The sequence below is a fragment of the Salmo salar genome, chromosome ssa15, assembly GCF_905237065.1.
Source record: "Salmo salar chromosome ssa15, Ssal_v3.1, whole genome shotgun sequence".
Lineage (NCBI taxonomy): Eukaryota > Metazoa > Chordata > Actinopteri > Salmoniformes > Salmonidae > Salmo > Salmo salar.
Genome location: NC_059456.1, coordinates 71,559,220 through 71,576,088, shown reverse-complemented (window position 1 = coordinate 71,576,088; position 16,869 = coordinate 71,559,220). Strand labels below are relative to the sequence as shown.

General features: G+C 45.9%; 1 protein-coding gene across 2 annotated transcripts; it reads left to right on the top strand.

Annotated features, from left to right (window-relative positions):
- The first annotated feature begins 2,855 nt into the window (after positions 1 to 2,855).
- brpf3b (bromodomain and PHD finger containing, 3b) lies at positions 2,856 to 16,246 on the top strand. Of its 2 annotated transcripts, none has more exons than XM_014146140.2 (13): positions 2,856 to 3,453; positions 4,528 to 6,099; positions 6,378 to 6,534; positions 7,020 to 7,151; positions 7,389 to 7,517; positions 9,003 to 9,315; positions 10,025 to 10,270; positions 10,858 to 11,406; positions 11,655 to 11,736; positions 11,888 to 11,982; positions 13,420 to 13,517; positions 13,937 to 14,091; positions 14,827 to 16,246. In XM_014146140.2, the coding sequence occupies exons 2-13, from the start codon at positions 4,559 to 4,561 to the stop codon at positions 15,008 to 15,010; spliced, it is 3,681 nt and encodes a 1,226-aa protein (XP_014001615.1). In that variant the 5' UTR covers positions 2,856 to 3,453; positions 4,528 to 4,558; the 3' UTR covers positions 15,011 to 16,246. The 2 variants fall into 2 exon arrangements, with proteins under 2 accessions (XP_014001615.1, XP_014001614.1); XM_014146139.2 differs by having other exon boundaries at positions 2,860 to 3,453; positions 4,525 to 6,099.
- The last annotated feature ends 623 nt before the right edge of the window (positions 16,247 to 16,869 follow it).

Here is a 16,869-nt window from a genome sequence, read left to right as displayed (position 1 = left end):
TATTATTCTCAAATCAAATGTTATTAGTCACATTCGCCGAATACAACAGGTGTAGACCTTACAGTGAAATGCTTACTTACGAGCCTCTAACCAACAATGCAGTTTAAAAAAATACAGATAAGAATAAGAAATAAAAGTAACAAGTAATTAAAGAGCTAAAATAACAATAGCGAGACTATATACAGGGGGGGTACTGGTACAGAGTCAATGTGCGGGGACACCGGATAGTTGAGGTAATATGTACATGTAGGTAGAGTTGTTAAAGTGACTATGCATAGATGAAAACAAAAGAGAGTAGCAGCGGTGTAAAATAGGGAGGGGGGGCAATGCAAATAGAATGCAAATAGTCTGGGTAGCCATTTGATTAGATGTTCAGGAGTCTTATGGCTTGTGGGTAGAAGCTGTTCAGAAGCCTCTTGGACCTAGACTGGGCCCTCCAGTACCGCTTGCCGTTGCTGTAGCATAGAGAACAGTCTTGGACAATTTTTAGGGCCTTCCTCTGACACCGCCTGGTATAGAGGTCCTGGATGGCAGGAAGCTTGGCCCCAGCGATATCCTGGGCAGTTCGCACTACCCTCTGTAGTGCCTTGCGGTTGGAGGCCGAGCAGTTGCCATACCAGGCAGTGATGCAACCAGTCAGGATGCTCTTGATGGTGCAGCTGTAGAACCTTTTGAGGATCTGAGGACCCATGCCAAATCTTCCTGAGGGGGAATAGGTTTTGTTGTGCCCTCTTCACGACTGTCTTGGTGTGCTTGGACCATGAAAGTTTGTTGGTGATGTGGACACCAAGGAACTTGAAGCTCTCAACCTTCTCCACTGCAGCCCCGTCGATGAGAATGGGGGCGTACTCGGTCCTCTTTTTCTTGTAGTCCATAATCATCCTCTTTATCTTGATCACTTTGAGGGAGAGGTTGCTGTCCTGGCACCACACGGCCAGGTCTCTGACGACCTATAGGCTGCCTCGTCGTTATCCGTGATCAGGCCTACCACTGTTGTGTCATCAACAAACTTTATGATGCCGTTGGAGTCGTGCCTGGCCGTGCAGTCATGAGTGAATAGGGAGTACAGGAGGGGACTGAGCACGCACCCTTGAGGGGCCCATGTGTTGAGGATCAGAGTGGCGGATGTGTTGTTACCTACCCTTACCACCTGGGGGCGGCCCGTCAGGAAGTCCAGGATCCAGTTGCAGAGGGAGGTGTTTAGTCCCAGGGTCCTTAGCTTATTGATGAGCTTTGAGGGCACTATGGTGTTGAACGCTGAGCTTTAGTAAATGAATAGCATTCTCACATAGGTGTTCCTTTTGTCCAGGTGGGAAAGGGCAGTATGGAGTGCAATAGAGATTGCATCATCTGTGGATCTGTTGGGACAGTATGCAAATTTGAGTGTGTCTAGGGTTTCTGGGATAATGGTGTTGATGTGAGCCATGACCAGCCTTTCAAAGCACTTCATGGCTACAGTGCTACGGGTCGGTAGTCATTTATGCAGGTTACCTTAGTGTTCTTGGGCACAGGCACTGTGGTAGTCTGCTTAAAACATGTTAGTATTACAGACACGGACAGGGAGAAGTTGAAAATGTCAGTGTAGACACTTGCCAGTTGGTCACCGCATGCTCGCAGTACACGTCCTGGTAATCCATCTGGACCTGCGGCCTTGTGAATGTTGACCTGTTTAAATGTCTTACTCACATCGACTGCGGAGAGCGTGATCACACAGTTTTCTAGAACATCTGGTGCTCTCATGCATGTTTCAGTGTTATTTGCCTCAAAGCGAGCATAGAAGTAGTTTAGCTCGTCTGGTAGGCTCGTGTCACTGGGCAGCTCTCGGCTGTGCTTCCCTTTGTATTCTGTAATGGTTTGCAAGCCCTGCCACAGCCGACGAGTGCCAAAGCCGGTGGACTACAATTTGATCTTAGTCCTGTATTGATGCTTTGCCTGTTTGATGGTTCGTCGGAGGATATAGCGGGATTTCTTTTCAGCTTCTGGGTTAGAGTCCCGCTCCTTGAAAGCAGCAACTCTAGCCTTTAGCTCAGTGCGGATGTTGCCTGTAATCCATGGCTTCTGGTTGGGGTGTGTACGGTCAAAGCCAATGACTGATGTGGTGCATCCTCAATGGGAGGAATCCCGGAACATATTCCAGCAAAACAGTCCTGTTGCTTAGCATCTGCTTCATCTGACCACTTTTTTATTGTTCTAGTCACTGGTGCTTCCTGCATTCATTTTTTCCAAATGGAGGGCGAGGGAGAGCTTTGTTTGCGTCTCTGTGTGTGGAGTAAAGGTGGTCCAGAGTTTTTTTTCCCCTCTGGTTGCACATTTAACATGCTGATAGAAATTTGGGAAAACGTATTTAAGTTTCCCTGCATTAATTAAAGTCCCCGGCTACTATGAGCGCCGCCTCTGGGTGAGCGTTTTCTTGTTTGCTTATGGCGGAATACAGCTCATTCAATGCTGTTTTAGCGCCAGCCTCAGTCTGTGGTGGTATTTAAACAGCTACGAAAAATACAGATGAAAGCTCTTGGTAGATAGTATTCTCTAACCAAGATTCAGTTGAAATAGAAGTAGGCTAATTCAAAGAGGACTATTCAAACAGGCTAAAATAATTTATTTGTGCATTATTGTTTCTGTTTATTGTTAATGTTTAAATCTAGGCCAGCTAAACGGTTAGTTTTCCATTCCATGTAAATCGGATTGCGAGTTTGTTCGAAAAGCAAGGAAACATTTAATTTACTAAACTTTAAACTAATTTGTTTGCACATCATGCTCATTGGCCTGTCATACTTTTTAGGCTCATTATTTTGCATAGTTTTTAGGCCTGGCTGCTGCCGTATGTTATTTTGCGTCAAAGTGCTCCAAGTGTTTCCGAGACTCGTTTGTGTAGCCCGCTGTTGCTATCTGATCTGCAATGATGTATTACTACTAGCTCTTTCGTACGGTGTTGCACTTGCGGAGCAAAGTTGAGGCATTGCAACGACTGTTTCAATTGTATTGATACTCGTATGTGTACATATCAATACACATTTATTAGCTAAATCATAAGCCACAAGTGTCGCTTAAAAGTGTTAAATGTTTTAATAAAATTTGTAGCGGAGCGCGAAACCATAACCTCCGGATGGCCTGCTTTGGTCAAGGGGCGTGTTTTAGCCTCGCTTTCCCTACTCGGTACCGCACATCCGAGGTTGCGGCTAGCAAGGAAATGCTATTCTCCTTGTCAAAACTGGGTCGACAACTTACTCGCTTCTATACTAGGATAATAAATTAGCTAGCTATGTTTAATGTCAGTATTTGGAAACGATTGGGCGTGTATTTAAGGGAGGACTGAGGCAACAGACGTTTTATCAACGAAATATACTGTACTGGCTTTTGGTGTAGGTGTTGCAGGGTGAGCTAACGTTAGCTAGCTAAACTAGCCAACGATAAACCTGTGTTTCATTCCCGGTTGCCGAACTGCCAGTGAAGGTAAGATAACATCGTTGTTACAGTTTTCAACGACGAGGATTAGCTGGTTCATATCATACACATATATGTTAGGGACTGCATTTGACTTCCCAGTAACGTTAGCTAGCCTGTAGTAGCGGCTACACATTAGTAGGTTGGTAAAAGAAGCGCGAGCTATAGAGCTAAGGTAACTTAGCTAGCTATCCTGTTAGCCAAAGCCAGCTCATTTGGAGCAACTAGTTAGCTACCAGCGCTATCTAAAGTTGTTCAATTAGCTAGTTAACGTTAGCTCGTGCACTTAGCTAACTTAGTTAGCAAGTGTTGCACTTTTTGGGTCGGATCTCATAACGCTTCATTGTATTTGTTGTCTAACAGTCGTAACTAGCTAGCTAACGTTAGATAACACGTTCAATTTACGTTCATCAGCTCTATAATGTTTAATGATTTGGGTTTGTGTGGTGTATTCAATTTGTTTAAAACAAATGGCGGACATTTTTATCTGGAAAGGGGCACTTGTCATACGTTCGCTGAGGCACACTAGGCACTTGATTGGCTTTGAGGTTGCTTCATCCAAATAACGGGGGAAATTATTGGCTGTGTAGTTATTGTAGGGTTGACTAAACGCGGATGTTGGTAGTTTCTGTCAATGTAATGACATGACGCAAATGATAATGTACACAAACATCTACTCATGATTTACTGACAGTGGAGAGTACTGTAGTAGACTACAGCTAGTTTAGTATATGTTGACTGTGGTGTGCAATCCACTATTTGACAGTAGGGCACCTTTCATCCCATTTGAGTATAGCCATAGCTCCTATACTATCAGTTAAGCCCTAACACCTCCCCTATGACCTGCCAAAATAAAAAAGGGTGCATGGTTACTTTGCTCAGATTCAGTCTGTCACTGTCAATGATAGCCATATGTACACAACATTTCAACTATCGTTGGCCAACTAAACATAATTTGTGCACACATTGAGTGGCATAACATTTAGAAGGCAATGGTTGGCCTTTGCTGTCCATCTGTTAAATTCTTAGCTAGCCATTTCCAGTTTCTAATGGTATGTTCTCGCCTTCATCTGGTTGCAGCAGTGGGTGTCGGGCGCTGCGTGGTAGGAGGCCCATGAGGAAGCCACGGCGGAGGGGCCACCTGGCCGGGGGAGGGGATGCGGGTGGGAGAAAGTCTTACCAAGCTGGTAGGGGACGAGGTGGGGCCCGGCAGCGCTCCCCTTCACCCTACAGCCTCAAGGTGTCCCCAACCAGAGAGACACTGACTTATTCCCAGGCCCAGAAAGTGGTGGAAGTAGACTTGGATGGCAGGCTCCACCGGATCTCCATCGTGGACCCTCTGACGGTCATCACAGAGGACGAGATGACGGCCCAGGACATCACTGAGTGCAACAGCAACAAAGAGAACAGCGAGCAGCCCGTCACAGCTGCCAGTGCCAACCCCGGACGCAAGCCGCCCTCCATGCCCAGAGGCCGCAAGAAAGACTCCAAACATTCCTCCTCCACATCATCGTCCTCTTCCTCCACACCTCAGAACCACTGCCCCAACTCTCACTCACAACCTCACAACAAGACTAACTCCTCACACAACCATCATCAGGCCCCCCTTCCCGAGCCCACCTTCCGAATGCTGGAGGCCTTCAGCCCCTGTGCGGCGCCCTCTCTGCCCACGGCCTACTATCGCTACATAGAGCGCTCGGCAGAGGAACAGGAGGCGGAGGCAGAGTATGACATGGACGAGGAGGACGCGGCCTGGCTTGAGATGGTGAACGCCAGGCGGGCGTCAGACGGCCACGCCACAGTCTCCCCTGACACTTTTGAGCTGCTGGTGGACCGCCTGGAAGAGGAGTCTTACCGGGAGGCTCGCAGCCGGGCGCCCTCTCAGAGCGCCATCGACGACGATGCCTTCTGCTGCGTGTGCCTGGACGACGAGTGCCTCAACAGCAACGTCATCCTCTTCTGTGACGCCTGCAACCTGGCTGTGCACCAGGAGTGCTACGGCGTGCCCTACATCCCAGAGGGCCAGTGGTTGTGCCGCTGCTGCCTGCAGTCGCCTCAGCGGCCTGTGGATTGTGTGCTATGCCCCAACCGGGGTGGCGCCTTCAAGCAGACCAGTGACGGGTGCTGGGCCCATGTGGTGTGTGCCATCTGGATCCCCGAGGTGTGCTTCGCCAACACTGTTTTCCTGGAACCCGTGGAAGGGGTGGACAACATCCCGCCCGCCCGCTGGAAGCTCACCTGCTACCTGTGCAAGCAGAAGGGTCGTGGCGCTGCCATCCAGTGCCACAAGGCCAACTGCTACACAGCCTTCCATGTCACGTGCGCCCAGCGCGCCGGGCTCTTCATGAAGATCGACCCCGTGCGGGAAACCAACGTCAACGGCACCACCTTCTCGGTGAAGAAGACAGCCTTCTGTGAGGTGCACTCGCCGCCGGGCCAGGAGGGGGGGTCGGACGAGGAGGATCCCACAGGGAGGGCGGTGGGGGGCCGGGCCAGCCGGGGGCGCAGTGCATATACAGAGGCCCCACAGGTGCAGAAGCGGAGCAAGAAGGAGGGCAAGCACGGGAAGAGGAAGGGGAAGAAGGGTCTGGAGGTGGCTGCCAACCGCGCCTCCACTACGCCAATGGTCACAGTTCCACAGATCCCCACTCAAAGGTCTGTGTTCACCAGCCTCCTCTTGTTGTTAGCTGGCAGGATTCTACCTATACTGTCATGCTGCATTTGGCTCATAGGTATATGTTAGTGTGTAAGATGCTTAAACGTCCATGGGGCTCATCCTAACTCCAGATGCACGTTGACAATGTGCAAAGTTTCTTGTAGCCCATACGGAATCTTAAGTTAGGATTTGGCCCATTGTGTGAACGACAAGAATACCTTTCAAATGCTGTAGTAATGAACGGTGTGTGTGTTAAACTCCTCCCGATGCCACACAGGTTGAACACCATCTGCAAAGGGATTCTGGTCCAGAGGAAGAACCAGTTCATGCAAAGGCTGCACAACTATTGGCTCTTGAAACGCCAGTCACGGAACGGGGTCGCACTCATTCGTCGTCTGCACTCCCATGTCCAATCACAGAGGCACATTGAACAGGTCAGAAGTCATTGGGCACTCTAAGGTCAAAGGGGCTGTTAACATCAGGGGGTTATTCTGTCGAATGCCACAATAGAACAGTACACAGATGTCAGTAGAAATATACAATCTGAAGAAATATCATCGGTAGTGCTGGCTGGCTCAATTTAAAATTGTGCATGTTTTTGGAATCGTGTATAATACATTTATATCTGTTATATTGAATATTCTCCTTGGAGTATCCTATAACAATGATGTTCAGTAAATTCAAATCCCCGGGTGCATCTCTACAATATTATGTAGAGTCCTCTTCTCCCTCCATCTTCACTGAATAAATAGTACAAAATGGACAGGTGAAAGCAAAATGGTGGATCTTGACCAGGAATTTCCCATCATGGCAGATGAAGTGAATGAGAAGACAAGTAGAAGACACACCTCATACAATTGAAGCACCCCCTACATTGTGTGTCGGGGAGTTGTTTGAATTAATATCTGTGTGTTTGCAGCCGGAGCCCGATGAGAAGGTGTGTGCTGTTAGGGAGGAGCTGAAGTACTGGCAGAAGTTGCGACAGGACCTGGAAAGAGCCCGGCTATTGGTGGAGCTCATCCGCAAGCGGGAGAAACTGAAGAGAGAGCAGGTATGGAGACTAGACTGTCTGTTTATGCACTTGCTCTATATCACGGTCTGTCCATGCTTTGACAATTGAGGTCGTTACTGAAAAAAGACAACTTATTCTGTGTTTTCCCCACTTAAATAAAAGGTTAAGATACTTCCTTAAAAATGTCATACAGGACCTTCATTTAGTCTGCTGAGAAATTTTGATTTACATGTGAGTTGCTGGCCTCCCTTCCGAACTCTCTCTCACTTTCCAAAGGTCAAGGTTCACCAGGCGGCCCTGGAGCTACAGCTGACCCCAATGCAGGTGCTGCTGCGCTCCACACTGGACCAGCTGCAGGAGAAAGATGCAGGCCAGATCTTTGCACAGCCCGTCAACCTCAAGGAGGTCAGTCACCATGCTAATACTGTAGAACCTCAGGGATACGGTCCTCGGAGTAACTGACCAGTCAACCGAATGGGAAATATCAAACTTGTTATTAAATGCAAAAAACGAAACTTGTGTATGCTACAGACAAACGTGAATGTTGCTTACATGTGTTAAAAACATATTTACAGTACTTGGCTAAATGGTTTGAAAATCCATGGTAATTTACTTTTACATTTTTTTTTTATAAAGGTTAGAAGCTGTTTTTACTTGAATTTCAAAGTCACTGACATTTTTTTTTCTTTCTCCGAATGACCTCCAGTACTGACGTGTCTGAGGATCAGGGAAAATGATGCACAGCCAGCACAGTACTGAGATCTGTTTTACCCAATACTGGGGATTTGATTCTTTCATATGGTTTATGGCCTGTTCTAGTGGTGTAGGGACGTGTCCTGCTGCATCTGTCATGTGACTACCGCGTGTTCTGTTCATCTTTGTTGGTTACTGCCGACAAGTCAATGTTAGACCCGTTGCCCTTTCATAGTCTGTTTCCCTCTGTTGCTTAGCTTAGGGTGCTTATCTTTTTTTACTCTGTCCCAAATCACCCCTCATCCCAACTCCTTTGAGATCTACAACCGATTTAATGTAATAAATATGATAATGACGGCTTGGCTTTAGACCGGGGATCTCCAACAGGTTGATCACAGGCCATCAGTAGCTCGCAGCCCACATATGAGTAGCTCGCCAAACAATTTTGAAAGTTCATGCAATTTTCACGCTTTCCATCGCAAACTGTCATAAATAAATCTCAAAAGTATCAGCCACCGCAAGCTCCCAGCTACTATCTAACCAACGGAACGTTGACATCCCACTCCTGGTAAACCTAACACAATTTCTGCCAATTCATTTCCAGCAATCTTGCCAGTCTGTATGTGTAGTGCGCCCGTTTGTCTATCATTCCGTGATGTGATAACCGTCTTGTGGGTTGACAGAAATGGTTTCCAAAGAACCTTTTCAATGAAATGCTAACTGCAAAGTACACTAACCTGGCATAAGTATATCATGAGTAAGTATAACATTTGTATCTATTATTTGCAAACTTTGCCATTAAATGGACAGCAACAGTACAGAACTATCATTAGACGGCACATTCCTCACTCATTAGATGTGCAATTAAAGGGAACACTCAAAATAAAATTGTTGGTTTTGATGTGATTTATTTAAGCATTGACATGGACTCAGAACATCCAATTTTGTTTCTCTATGAACAATTGTAATTTTGAGGGTGGAACATCTCTAAAACCAGGAAAGCATAATGATTTTATAGGGCCCCGTAGTTGTTTATTAACCATTATTTTACCAGGTATATTGATAGAAAACTGTGCCCTTTCTATTGTACACTAAGGATCTCTCATGGGGAAAAAGGTTGAAGACCCCTGCTTTAGACTGTGCATGTTTCTATCTCCCTGACTGTCTTTCTGCTCTTCCCCCTCTGTCCCCCCCCAGGTCCCAGACTACCTGGAGTTTATCAGCCAGCCCATGGACTTCTCCACCATGCGCTCCAAGCTGGAAGCCCACAGTTATAACTCGCTGGCCCACCTGGAGGTAGACTTCAACATGATGGTGGCCAACTGCCTGCTGTACAATACCAAGGATACGCTGTTCCACCGTGCTGCCCAGCGTCTCCGTGACCTGGGGGGTGCAATCCTCCGTCACGCCCAGCGACAGGCCCACAACACTGGCCTGGACCCGGCCACGGGCATGCATCTTGCAGAGTCGCCCCAGAAACACGACTACTACCGCTGCACCTGGGAGGACGGTGAGTGATGCGGTGGCACGGATGTTGGCTTGTTTCTGATTCTGAACCTGGGACCAAGCTCGGTAGGCGACTGTTGTGGAGCGTCATTATTAGAGCTCATGTGATTCCTTATTCTACACATCAGAGAGGTACGTTTGTTCTTGTTCCATGTTGGACGTCGCCCAGGTCCCAAGTAAACCTCTAGCAACAAACGTCTCTATGATAGGCAAGTCTCTACTGCTGCTATCTTTCTCACCCCCCCTTAAAAAAAAGAAAAGATAAAGGTCAAATATAAACAAATCTAACCCAGTTCTTTGTCCTCATAAAATGCACCAGAGAAGGTCTCTCTTTTGGGGGTGATTTTCACAACAAAGCCTGAAAATGGAAGTGGATATACATACTTAGTTGCTGCAATTCGAGTGACACGGGGGAAATAAAAGTGGAATGAAAGGAGACTCGAAGCAGCGTACTCTGTGTGTCATAGAAACCGTGGCAGTTTTAAATTTAGATCAACTTCAAACCTGTGTTTGTATAGCCTACCTGTTCTGTCCTCTGTTTGTAGCCCAGATACTTTGTTCTCATTTCTTTTGGAGTGAGCTCAAGCCTGTGGTGAATGGTGATATTTCCCTGAGCTATTTTGAGTTGCTTTATTGTGTTGATGAGTTTGCCGCCTTGTGGGCTATGATATAGAGTGGTAAACCCATCTCTGTGGCGTTCTGTCCCTGTGTAGTGGACACCCTGCTGGACCCCGAGAACCGTCTGCACATGTCTCCTGAGGAGCAGCTGAAGGAGCTGCTGGACAAGCTGGATGTGGTGGCCACCATGCGCTCCAGCGGCGCCCGCACCCGCCGCATCCGCCTCCTGCGCCGCGAGATCAACAGCATCCGGTACCGACAGGGCCAGCACCACCGCAACTCGCTCCTCAACGGAGATGTCAAAGAGGAGGAGGCTGACAACGGCCTGTCTTCAGATAAAGGTGAGTGATCGAAACGTTGGCAATGTGTCGTTGTATGATAGTGACGTTTTAATTACCTATAGAAACCGCCTATTTAATGATCTGCTCTGCTGAAACGAGACCGGTTGCAATCATGAGCTAACAGCAAATTATCCTCAGGTAATTGAGCCAGGGTCCCCCCACGCACCAACCCAAAGCACTTCACTGTCTGCAGTCTAGTAAGTAGGGTCCCACGTAGTGGCCTCACAACCCTCTCCAGGCGCACTCTGCGTTTCTTCTCGTCCTCTGCACCGCCACCTCATGGACTCGCCTCCATTGGCCTCATACAGTCATGTCATCCCACCTCTGACACCAATGTAGTACATTTCAGGGGGGGAACCGAGAATACTAGGCAATCGAACCTTGGTCAAGCATGCTAGTGTTTTTTTTGCCATTTAATTAAGAAGTTGTGCTAATTCACCTATCCATTTGTTTTGCTGAGTTGTGTGAACTTTTGACTTTGTATTGGTCGCCCTAACTAATCACAACATGATGAAAGCCAAGACTCAATCATCGAATTATTATGTAAATGAGCTGTCAGTTTGATCAGTCCCTTTCTCCGCTTTCAGAGGACCTCAAATGTACCCCTCCCCCAACGCTGGAGCCAACGTGCCTGGCACCTCCCCCTCTGCAGGGAGATGCACCCCTGGATCCCCCCACGCTGCGCCCCATGACGGGCGAGCTAAGGACCCTGGGCCATCCCAAAAAGCGCCTGAAATTGGACAGCGAGAGCTCAGATAGTGGTACTCCCACCCTTGACGCTACAAGAAACAAGAATTGCACTAAAGCAGAAGAGGCACCCAGTTTATACTGTGGCGGGCTGGTGGTCAACGGCCTTTCCGACACCTTGTCCCCACGCCCTGCCACCGCGGGAGTAGGGCGCCGGACTTCTGTGCTTTTCAAAAAAGCAAAGAACGGAGCAAAGCTGCTTAGAGAGAAAGACAGTCTTGGCGGTAGTGTCCCCCTGACCCCCAATTCCGCTTTAAGTACCCCTTTATCTACCCCGTCTAAGATCCCCCAGCAGACCTCATTCACCACGCCTGAACGGGGGACCCCTAGTCAAGATGCCATCTCAGAGGGGGAGCTGGAAAAGACCCCTAACCATACACTGGAGACTAGTAAGTGGCTGAACATGTGCTTCTTTTGATTTAAGCCTAATTTATACATTTTGTAATTCAAGAACGCAATTAGCTATGCAAAATGGCTGTTATACGTATTTAAGTAGCAGGAAAACATAAACGTGTGCAGCCCTGAAACGTGCAACTACTCAGGATTGCCATTTTGTGTAGTTAATTGTGTTGCGTAAGTTGTAAATGAGGCTTTATACTCAGCAAATGTCTGACAATTGGTTTCTGTCTTCTTTCAGGACTCACCAATGGGTTCAAAAGGGACAACGATGGTGGTTCTGACTCAGACTGTAGCCCTCCACCAATCCTTCACAAAGAAATGTAAGGCGTACGCTTACTCCTGAGTGTTATGAATTTGTGTAGTATCATGTTATTTGTGCTGATCTCAGGTTCTCATCCGATTTTCACTGGCTACATTAACATATCTGCAGTACAACAGCACAGCCTACTGAAATACTGTGTACCCCAACAGCAGGGCACCACCCAAACGAAGCCTCGGAAAACCAGCACTTTCCAAAGTACCTTTCTTGGAGACTGTTACCGGGGATGCAGATTACACCGCTACAGGTACAATTTAAAATAATAGTCCACGTTTTAAATATATACATATAAAACATTTTGGTCCGTTCTGTCCTTAGGAAACTAACATTCAGTCATAAACGCTATATTCACATTGGGCTCCCGGGTGGCGCAGCGGTCTAAGGCACTGCATCTCATTTCAAGAGGCGTCACTGCAGTCCCTGGTTCGAATCCAGGCTGCATCACATCCGGCCGTGATTGGGAGTCCCATAGGGCGGCGCACAATTGGCCCAGCGTCGTCCGGGTTTGGCCGGGGTAGGCCGTCATTTTAAATATTAATTAAGTGTGCCTTGAATTCTAAATAAATCACAGACAGTGTCACCAGCAAAGCACCATCACACCACCACCTCCATGCCAAACATGTGGAGATCACCCGTTCAGCTACTCTGCGTCTCACAAAGACAGTGGTTGGAACCAAAAATCGCACATTTGGACTCATCAGACCAAAGGACAGATTTCTACCGGTCTATGTCCATTGCGCGTGTTAATTGGCCCAAGCAAGTCTCTTATTATTGGTGTCCTTTAGTAGTGTTTTTTTGCAGCAATTCAACCATGAAGGCCTGACTCACAGTCTCCTTGCAGTTGATGTTGAGATGTGTCTGTTACTTGAGCTCTGAAGCATTTATTTGAGCTGCAATCTGAGGCTGGTAACTCTAATGAACTTCATCCTTTGCAGCAGAGGTAACTCTGGGTCTTCCTTTCCTGTGGTGGTCCTCGTGAGAGCCAGTTTCATCATAGCGTTTGATGGTTTTTGCAACTACACTTGTAGAAACTTTCAAAGTTCTTAATTTTCTTGATTGACTGACTTCATATCTTAAAGATAATGATGGATTGTCATTTCTCTTTGCCTATTTGAGCTGTTCTTGCCATAATATGGACTTGGTCTTTTAACAAATAGGGCTATCTTCTGTATACCACCCCTACCTTGTCACAGTTGACTGGCTCAAACGCATTAAGAAAAGAAGTTCTACAAATTTAACTTTGAACCAGGCACACCTGTTAATTGAAATGCTTTCTAGGTGACTACCTCGTGAAGCTGGTTGAGAGAATGCTAGGAGTGTGCAGAGCTGTCATCAATGGCTGCTTTGAAAAATCTCACACATAAAATATATTTTGATTTGTATAACACTTTTTTGGTTACAATATAGAGAAGAGTAAAAATAAAGAGAAATCCTGGAATGAGTAAGTGTCAACATTTGACTGGTACTGTGTTCACACAGCTTTCAGAGGCTTTTGAAAAATGGTCAGTGTCTTGATTTGAACAATATGGAAATGGTCTATCCTGTTGCAGCTTACATTTCTTGGGTGTTGATAACCACTTTCCTTTTTGGATGACAGAACTCTACCGTGTCCAAGATAAACACCCCATTCACCGCATATTTGTATTTAGAATCGACATTTGTCTTTTCCTGTCTGTCTCCGCAGGCAGTGGTATCCTGATGCCTTTTGAAAATGTAGTGGTGCTGGAGCCCCTGGACTTGGTCTGGGCCAAGTGTCGGGGATACCCCTCCTACCCTGCGTTGGTGAGAGAATGCATTGGGCAAACATCTGCTTGCCTACACTGATACAGGTCCCAAACGAAGAGATTAGCGGTTACCTGGGCCTAGTATCATAGGGTTAACACTTGGAAATTGATTTATGGTCTGAAATGGCAGGAGACCTAAAGTCAGGCCACTCTAAAATCCACTAACACAAAGCATATTGCATTTTAGTACATATTTGCTGTTCAATAGACTAACGATCTCCAAAGGTTAGTTCAGAATCTTAGAAACGTCCCATACTGCTCAGTGTCTGCCTTTTTACTGTAAATTGTTTTTATAAGGTTAAGCCACCCTAAAATCCAGTGTAACACTTCATTTGGCACATGTTTGCTGTATCTAATGTTAAGGGGTTTTGAATTGTCAAAATAAAACCAATCCAATTAATCTTTTCCATTGGCCAGATCATTGACCCTGAAATGCCCCAGGAGGGCTTGTTTCACAATGGGGTCCCCATCCCCGTGCCCCCACTGGACGTCCTACAGCTGGGGGAGCAGAGGACAGAGGAAGCTGGGGAGAAGCTCTTTCTGGTGCTCTTCTTTGACAACAAGAGGACATGGTGAGAGGAAGGTGGTGTTTGGCTAGCACTTAAGTGACCACAAGCTGCTCTCTAACTTCTCATTCTAGGGCTGCTTCATATCTTTGGGTTCCTAGCTTCCTTGTAGGGCAGGGGTGTCAAACTCATTTTGTCCGGGGGCCGCATTCGGTCTTCAATGAGGTCCGGAGGGCCGCACTGAAAAGGTGTTATTTCCTCGCCGTCAACATTGGACCAAATTTTGGGGGAATTTTCTATGCTCCCTGACTGGTTCGGTGATTATTAGTGAGCTGGACACAGTCAAGAAACTGTGAATGTATGTCCATTTATCATTTATACACAGTTTTGATTTGTTTTTAGTAATTTTAAAGTATAAAATGTTTTTTGTATATTTGACACCTCTGTTGTAGGGTGTACTGAAGAACATGCCCAAAAAGTTTTGCTTTTGTGTTGTGTCGAATGGCAATTAAATATGTATTTGAGCTCATAGGGGTCAATAACGGTTAGACAGAAACATTCCTCTGTTTATAGTGCATCTGACTTTAAAAAATCCATAAGTAGGAAGCCTGGGGGGGGAAAGAGTGAGTAGTGTGTGATTCATATAAGAGGAAGAAGTTCACTATTAACATTTGTGACTTCATTAGGGAAGTTAGTTTAATCTCCAGTGTCTGCTCAAAGCCATTGGATGTGCATGCGTACGTCCCCCAGCTATAGATGTTTTCGCTTCAACGGCCCTCCGCTCACTTCTCCCCCCTGCAGGCAGTGGCTCCCGCAGGACAAAGTGACTCCTCTGGGTGTGGACGACACGGGTGACAAGCTGCGTATGATGGAGGGCAGGAAGACCACCATCCGCAAGTCTGTGCAGGTGGCCTACGACCGCGCCATGGTCCACCAGAGCCGCGTGCGCCGGGACCAAGCCTTTGTCCCCTCAAACTACCTGTAGCGGTGGGGGACCCAAATCAGCCCCTAGCCTTAAACAATTGTCATTGGTCAGAAAGATCTGGATGGCTTTAAGCTTATCTGGACACTTCTCATAGGTCTGAACGGGTGTATTGCAAGTAGTATCCCTACTGGTTACACCTTTCTTAGTCCTTTCAGATCTATGCGGTGTCTGGGGGGTCAATGCACCTCATTTCCCCCCTGTACCAATCGGGCAGTCTCTGATTTCAGGCTGTATAAGGAGATATGGGGAGAGGTATCTATCCCACTTGGAGAGGGAGGAGAGCATAAGGCAGAAATCCTCAACCCTGCTTCTGGAGTGCTGTAGTTCTGTAGTTAGCGCCACTGTGACACCCGAGTCATCTAATCAACTGATCTTCAAACCCTTGGTGAGTTGAATCAGGTGTTTCACTGCTGAGCTTGGACCTGCAATACTGTCTCCAGGAGCACGATTGGAGGTATTTAGTTGTGAGCCATCTTGATGCCACCGAGAACAGATGGAGCTGCAGTAGCTGGATCAAAGTTCAATGAACACCTCCCTTTTTGTATAATGCTACTGCCAAGGAATCAAATGGTTGGAAAAGAGATTTATCATATTTATATGAATTGTGAAACCGTATGAATGGATCACTGCCATTTCTTACAAACACTTTTTACATTTTAATGTTTTACAAACCACTTGTTATATATTGTAAAGACACGTGTGTGTGTGTGTATATATGTGTGCATATCATACTAAGCCTAATTTTATGTTGCTACTTTTAAATGCGAATTCAATCACCAATGGGGATGAAGAAAGGCCGTACATACTTATTCTCTTGCTACAGAGTGTATTCAGCTTCTCTTTGTGGATCTGCATAAAGGCCAGTTCTTTATCAATTCTTTTTGATACAAAGAAATGTAATTTATTTATGGAAATTGGAAAGTATTGAAATGAAGTTTATATATTGGTTATAGATGGCAAATGAAATCCGTATAAGATTATAGGATTTGCAACCAAGGTGAGCTACTGATGCAGAGGTGTTCAGATATTGCATTCAGGGTCTGACCAATCCTTAGCCCACCGTGAAGAACAGAATATTATATTTATTATAGAATATTCAAAGTATTCCAGACCGGTTTATAAAATGCAGACAAACATTGTAAGCTTGTACAAATTGCAGATTTGACCTACTCACCAAATAACCTGTCTGAATCAGTATTTTCTCATGTGGGTAAATAAATTGTTCTATCCAATAAACTTTTGCAATTCTTTTTTTGATTGGTTGGAATCTAGGCGCGACAATATTACCAAATTACAATAAGGTCGACACTTGGGAAAGACATCATTTTGGATGTTATCTGAAAAAAAATAATGAATCCACTGAATGATAAATAACATGCTTACTTAAATTCTTATTTAAAACCTGTGGACAGCAGACCAGGTTTATTTGATCATGTACAATAACGTGAAAAATGTAAATGAGGAGCTCCAGAACCTCAAAGCGTCTGTATGGCCACAGTCAATGTACAGGGTATGTACGATACAGTTGATTTAAGCTGAAAAAATGTAAAAATCTGAAAGGTAAAATATATAATTTCAGTTAGTAATGGACATGGGGCAAAGAAGCCCTGCTCTTCCGGTAACCTCATTTTCTATATAGCTAATATCTTCTCCAGATTTGTTCACTCAATATAGCTCAACAACTCCATAATGCACAGCTCTACTGTAGTAATTACAATGACACTTTTGAAAAGTATATACAGTATACTAATCATTTAAGCCCATTATAATCTGCTGAATACCCTGTAAACTTAATACATACTGTTGTGGCAGGTGAACTGTCAGTTCTACACAGCAAATTATAAAATGCTAATTGAATT